Here is a 7083-nt window from a genome sequence, read left to right on the forward strand (position 1 = left end):
TGCTTTGTTTCTGGATTGTAGAAATGTACGAAGTCTCATCCATGGTTACAATTCGGTTTAAGCAGTCTACATCGTTTTCAAATCGAGCACAGATCGAACGCGATGCTTCTACCCTTGCAGGCTTTTGGTGAACATTCAAACATTTGGGTATCCATTTTGCAGCAATTTTTCTCATGTCCAAATTGACGTGAACTATATGATGAACGCGTTCGTATGAAATATTCAGTGCTTCAGATATCCGTTTTAGCCTAATTCGACTGTCTGATAAAATCAAGTCATGAACTGCATCGATATTTTCGGGGACTGACACAGAAATTGTCCTTCACAATCGCTCATCATCTTCAATGGAAAATTGACCTCTTTTGAAGCTTGCAGTCCAATTTTTCACGATCGCATACGAAGGACATTGATCACCAAGGGTATTAAGCATATATTCGTAAATCTGCTTGCCTCTTGATCCTTTTAAATACAGGTACTTGATGATGGCTCGATACTCCAATTCACAATTTCGGTGGACATCTTCTTTCTTTTAATTCATTGCGTAACTCTAGTTTACTTTTTTGACCTCAAACTTCACACTGACACTTCTAATGAGTTATTGTTCGTTGCTATGGTAATGCAATATTTTTTTTATGCATGGAACTGGTCTAGGCTAACAAGATATCGATACATCCTCGTTTTTCTAATCGTTTAACGTTTCGAACCAGTTCACCATCACAGAGAGAACCTAGTGGCTTCTAGTCCAGTTCAAATATAATTTTCCCCTGTTCTTTTCCAGAGTTGCACATTACGAACAACGTCTGCGATGCTTGCACTACAAGAAGAGGTTCCACATAACGGTGAACGAGATTTGTCCAAGGATAAAGAATGTCATGGAGGCGTCTAGAGAGATTTCCAGATCTAGAAGACTGAGGAAATTGTTGGAGATCGTTTTGGCGCTCGGAAACTACATGAACAGGGGAGCCAGAGGAAACGCTTCCGGATTCAGATTGGCCTCACTCAACAGATTGGCTGACACAAAATCCAGTGCTAGTAAAGGAACTACCCTGCTTCATTATCTCGTTGATATTTTAGAGAAAAAGGTGAGCAATTTACCTATGGTCTCCAATAAACCTTGGTCCCTACAACTGGAGTTGGTAACTCCTGGAATATAAAACACTGATTTGATTTCTGTTACAGTTCAGGGATGTTCTAAAGATCGACGAAGACATTCCTCATATCCACGAGGCTGCGAAAGTCTCCCTAGGTGAGCTCAACAAAGACATGGCTCAACTTAGAGCTGGTCTGAGAGATGTTGCCAAAGAAATCGAATTCCATCTGGGTCAGAGTCCCTTGGCTAACGACAAGTTCGTACCGGTTATGAGAGAGTTTCAGGCCACAGCCACGTGTAGACTGGCTGAAATTGAGGACCAATACCAAGATATGAAGGTGAGTAATTTTAGTGGATTAATGAGGCTAATTGTTGCTTCCACCCTTGCACAAAAACTCGATTTTTTGGGTCAAAAATGAGCAAGGGGTGAGACCCCCTAAAATGAAATATTTGCTTTTCTGTCTGAAAATCAGGATGTTCTGTTACTGTCCTAGTGCGAAGAAGTTGTTTTGTAGATTCTAGGAAATGAAACAGTGCACAATTGCACTCCAGAAAGCCCTTCAAAGTGAACTTGAATATGAAAAATGGAAAAACAAAAAAATTTTATTTTCCAGTAAATAGTGTCAGATATTAGAAATTTTAGTATGGAAATATAGGTTTTCGAACACGCTGAATCTATTGAGAGCAATTCCGAATGTTTATCTCCCTTCGTTTAGATTTTCATTCTGGAAATGGCATTTTTCAAAAATTGCAATTTTCAATCTGCGATATCTCTTGTTATATTCGTCTGATCCAATTGGGATTTCCGGTTATATAATCAGCGTTGCCTAGGCTTCCACCCGAGCACAAAAACTCGATTTCGAAAATCTCGATTTTTTGGGTCAAAAATGAGCAAGGGGTTAGACCCCCCTAAAATGACCTATTTGCTCCTCTGTCTAAAAATCAGTGTATTCTATTACTATTCTAGGATATGGAGTGCATGGAAGTTGTTTTTTAGATTCGTGAAAACCAAAAAGTTGACGATTCGATAAAGAATTGCACTCTAGAGAGCCATTCAAAGTGAACTCGAAAATGAAAAATGGAAAAAAAAAAAATTATTTTCTCCTGAACAGTGTCCGGTATTAGAAAGTTTGGTATGAAAATATAGATTTTCGAACACGCTGAATCTATTGCGAGCAATTTCGAAAGACCATCTGCCTTCGTTTAGATTTTCATCGTTGAAAAGTCATTTTTCAACAATTGAAAATTTCGATCTGCGATATCTCCCGTTATATTCGTCCGATCCAATTGAAATTTCCGGTTCTATAATCAGCGCTGCCAAGGCTTTCACCCAAGCACAAAAACTTGGTTGCGAAAATAGCGAATTTTGGAGTAAAAAAATGAGCAAGTGGTTAGACCTCCCTAAAATGACTTTTTGCTCTTTTGTCTGAAATCAGAACCTTTAATGGCAGTCCTAGGAGTCGTTTTGTAGATTCCAGAAAACCAAACAGTTGATAATTCAATTGAGAATTGCAGAGATGAAGAATGAAAAAACAAAAATTCTAACAAGGTGAATCCATAACAAGCAACTATACAATACACCAAGTCTTCCAAATTACGATAAACATAGTATTCAAAATATTCAATTAGTATTTAACAATTTGTTGATAGTTACGAAAATTATCTACTACATTTGTTATTAACACAGCGTTTTAACTTATGGATAAATAAAATTTCATCTGGGAGAATAATCTTGCAGCTGCAATGTTTATACCCTTCCACAATTGTAAAGGTGAAATTGTTCTCGCCTTAATGTCTATCACTATCCTGCTGTGGATGTTGTCTTCGACATTTGTTCAGTTCTTTCCTGCCATTTGAGATTACAGGCATCTCCCAAAACTTCACGAAAGTTAAGGAAAAGACAACTGTCCACTGCAAGTCGAGTTTACTAAACCGCCAGACCTGTACTCGAAAATTCATGAAACCGCATTGGAATTAGGGGGATGATGCCTCCTCCATCTTGGGTATTTTATATAGGCGATCTTTGGTGAAACCTTCTCTCGAAAAATGACACTCAGACGAAACTCGAATATTTTCGAAAAATCTAAAACAGAATTATTTTTTTCGAAAAATCTAAAAATGAATTTTTTTCACAGACTCGCTTCGAGAGGGCAGTCCGCCTGTTCGGAGAAGACCCCAACAACACCCAACCGGACGAATTCTTTGGCGTTTTCGATTCCTTCCTAACCTCCTTCACCGAGGCGCGGCACGACAACGAGAGCATGAAGCGCAGACAGGAGGAGGAGGAAAAACGCGCCAAGCAAGAGGCAGAGCTGAAGAAACTGACGCTGGAGAGGAAGCACAGCCGGGAGGGCATCCTGTCCAAGATCAGCAAGACCATGAGCATCAAGAGCGGCGGCGACAGCAACCAGAAGGGCGAGTTCGACGATCTTATTTCCGCCCTGAGGACGGGCGACGTCTTCGGCGAGGACATCGCGAAGTTCAAGAGGTCGAGGAAGAGCCGGTTAGGCACCGGAGGTTCCCCACCCCGAAGGAACTCCGGCACCAGAGAGGATAGTAGAGATAGGGTCATCGCCAACGGCCGTTGTCAGTAAACTCATCAATTTGCGACATGACTGATTTTTTTCAGCTTATTCGCGGTACAAACTCGAAATTTATTTTAAATTCTTCATTTCCTAATTCGATTTTTTCGGCCTACTAGACCCCTTCGCTGTCATAATCCTAAACCTGACGATTATCGATGTGTTTATCGTTCCAATCGAAACTTTTGTTTATATGTATATTTTCTCCTATACCTATACTATTTTAGTCATTTTTATTGGACCAACATGGATTTTTAGATCACTGTAATAATTTTGTACAATATTTAATTGTTAGTATATCGTTTGTATTTTATACGAATCAATAATGATCATATTGAATGTTTGTATGGTTAGAATAGATTTTATGTACGTTTATATTGCAACGCTTTGATATAGAACTGATTGCAACAGTGAAATATATCATTGTTAATTTATTTTAAACCTTGTTTCACTCGTTTCGTTTTCACCCCCGTCTAGATATAAGTTGAATTTGGCTATTAACCTACGTCTATCAAAGGGGTTGGAAATGTATAGTTTGAAGAAAGTTCAAAAACCTACCACAGTAATTGATTTTCACGGTAAGGATTTTCTTCAAAGTTGTCTGAACGGTCTTAAAATGGTGTTAACATACGATGTGATACGCCAATTTTTTGTAATGACCCCAAAAATTATCTAGATAGGATAGTCTCGGATATACTGAACCATTATAAACAACGCTGTTCTGTCATCTGTTTCATTTTCTCGCGGTTGGCGTCGGTCGCCTTACACAGAATTTAACCCTCTAATGCCCAAGTTTTTTCTCCTTTTTTATAATTATTTCCGTATAGTTTCAAATTGTCTTATGTAATCTACATCTTTTTTTCGCAAATAGTTAACTGATTTACATTAACACCTGTTCTCACAAAATGAACCTATACTGAAGGCGGACATGGGCAGAATAATTTTGTATCCACTTATATGCAACCAGTCTCAAGGCGGACTTGGGTATTAGAGGGTTTGAAAACATTTCCAATTTCTTCCCATTTCTTCCGATTCGGCCCTGATAAAAAGATATAGCCATTTTAAGTTTTTATAATGTGCTATGCCAACCTTGAAGAAATAAAATTCCCTTCAGAATAACAAGCTAAATCTATGACACTACACATCTTTAAAAAGAACTGTATTCAGCCAAAGTGCCCAATTTCTCAAATTTCACAGATATTTTTTATTTATGAACATCAAATAACTCGAAAACGGCTCATTATTCGAGAAAGTATGAAGAATACCTACTTTTATTTTACAATACGTTCAAGTATTCATTATATAGCGTCCAACTTAGTTTCAAGAGTTGGGTTCTTTGAATTGTTGATATTTTCATGGTAAGTAATGGCCATAATGTGAAAACTGGAAGACGTAAGTGATATCTTGTGTTCGAAAGATTCAACAAATAAATGAAAAATTATATGAATGAAATTCATTTCATTCAGTAAAACCGTTTTTAAGGTTTCAAACCAAGCCTATTCAGAAAAAATGGTGAAAGAAAAAAGCGTTTCTTTTGACCTCCAGAATCTATTGTTGAAATATTTGTACGAGTCAAAGACTCACCCTGTATATAAAGGGCAAGACCTCTTAAAAACTGAATGATATAAATCTCTTCATTTGTGTTTCCTCCAAGTATTTGAGCATCAACTATCATTAGATGGTGGAATAAGAGGAATGCGAGTACAATTTTTGTTCTATCCATTGCTTTCTCTTCTGAATATCAAATCCACGAAGATTGTATAGGCAAGATATAACACAGCAATGTTGAATGTGTTGCCTCTCAACCATTTGGCGCGGCGTATAATAATGAGCTCTACCAGAGACATTGTATAAAGACCGCTTTATTCAATGCCAGAGACAAGACCCTTTCTCTGTGGTCTATAAGGACGTTGAGCAAGTTTAAGGGCAAGTTTAAGGTATAGCATGAAGTTATTGCACTGAACTGCATAAGACTTCTCTTACTTCTTCATCTTTATTTCATAATAGGTAATCAAGCCATGGTGTCTAGATTGAAGGTATGTTAGGTAAAATCAGGATTTATATTAATTTACTGCTCTTTGATTTAATTTTTTTCTGAGATTTTGAATTTTGGTGTATTATTTCTCCGAACAAATGTTTGGAGAGCACATGGGCGTCCCCAGGTAGGAGCAGAAGAGCTGCTGGCCCCTTATAGATACTCGAAACCTTTGAACTTTTGAATCAGTATTAAAATATGAAAATCACAGTACGTCTTTGTGCTGATTTTTATTTCGAGCATTCACTTCTTCTATACAGTTCCCTAAAGAAGGCATTATTGGCATTTGGAGAGAAATTTGCAATTTTCTTCTTGAAAACCAGAAAATTTGTTTTAGTTCGCATTTACCAATTTATAGATTTCAGAATTCGATTTAGATAGTCAGTTGATAGGTTCAGCTCGAAAACTACTGCATGTTACTAGAAATATGTTGCATGAAAATGACGAGAAAGTATAGTAAGTAGTATAGTAAGTAGTAACAACAGTTAATTATACAAAACGATCTACAATTTGGAAATAGGGGAACCGAGCCAATCGTGGTTTTGTTTATTTCATTTTTAATGAGAGAAATAACGAGTATGAAATATACTTGTTAGAAAAGTTTTTCAATATAATTCTTTGGACATTTTTCAATTCACGTGATCACTATGGAAACAAACTCTTAATCTACTACGAACTGATGAACAAAACAGGTTGTCCTGTTGTCTAGGGTATGTCTTCAGAGTGAGATTACATTTTAATCAATTCCGTTTCTCTAACGGCGATGAAAGGTGCAAAATGAGAAATTTCACCCAGAATCCAGCAGAGATACCCAGTAACACTCTTCAATAAACTCAGGGCCGTAAATCAACGAAGTCAGAAGTGTCAATCACCCGATATATGTAATCAATTACGAAGTTGATTTGAGCGTTGTCGCCCCAATAATAAATCGCGAACAAACAGATGGAGGAATGTAGACAATAATTTATTGGACTTTTTGCGGGATAATTGCATTTTCAATGAAAATTTCCTCGGAGGTGTAAGGGGAACAGGTTTATTGATACATGCTATATCGGTAAAACATGGACAAGTTTGTATGGTACTTCTCAATTCGGTTCAGGTTACACAATCGGAGTATTATGTTTTGTTGGAAAACAGGAGGTTTCACAAGGTGCAAAAAATCAGCGGTGCGAGTATGTGGCGTAGGTACTTAAATATTGCCGTATATGGGACCCGATCTTTCGAAATCTATTAAGTTTTTGAATTTCATACTTTTATTCTCCGTGTAGTTCTGCGCAATTAAATTTTATTGGTGCGGCTGAGATAGAACGACGACTGCAATCTGTGTTCGAATAGGTGGTTCTTCATTGTTGTGGCAACAGGAAATGTATACAATG

At 37.4% G+C, this 7083-nt stretch overlaps 1 protein-coding gene across 3 annotated transcripts in view; it reads left to right on the forward strand.

The window, feature by feature from the left end:
* LOC123309177 (disheveled-associated activator of morphogenesis 1) overlaps positions 1 to 4113 on the forward strand; it is a 62690-nt gene extending 58577 nt beyond the window's left edge. For all 3 annotated transcript variants that reach the window (XM_044892148.1, XM_044892147.1, XM_044892149.1), the window contains 3 exons: positions 779 to 1082; positions 1180 to 1428; positions 3226 to 4113. In XM_044892148.1, coding sequence (XP_044748083.1) covers positions 779 to 1082; positions 1180 to 1428; positions 3226 to 3684 — 1012 coding nt within the window. In that variant the 3' untranslated portion in view covers positions 3685 to 4113. The remainder of the gene's footprint in view (positions 1 to 778; positions 1083 to 1179; positions 1429 to 3225) is intronic.
* The last annotated feature ends 2970 nt before the right edge of the window (positions 4114 to 7083 follow it).

The sequence above is a fragment of the Coccinella septempunctata genome, chromosome 3, assembly GCF_907165205.1.
Source record: "Coccinella septempunctata chromosome 3, icCocSept1.1, whole genome shotgun sequence".
Lineage (NCBI taxonomy): Eukaryota > Metazoa > Arthropoda > Insecta > Coleoptera > Coccinellidae > Coccinella > Coccinella septempunctata.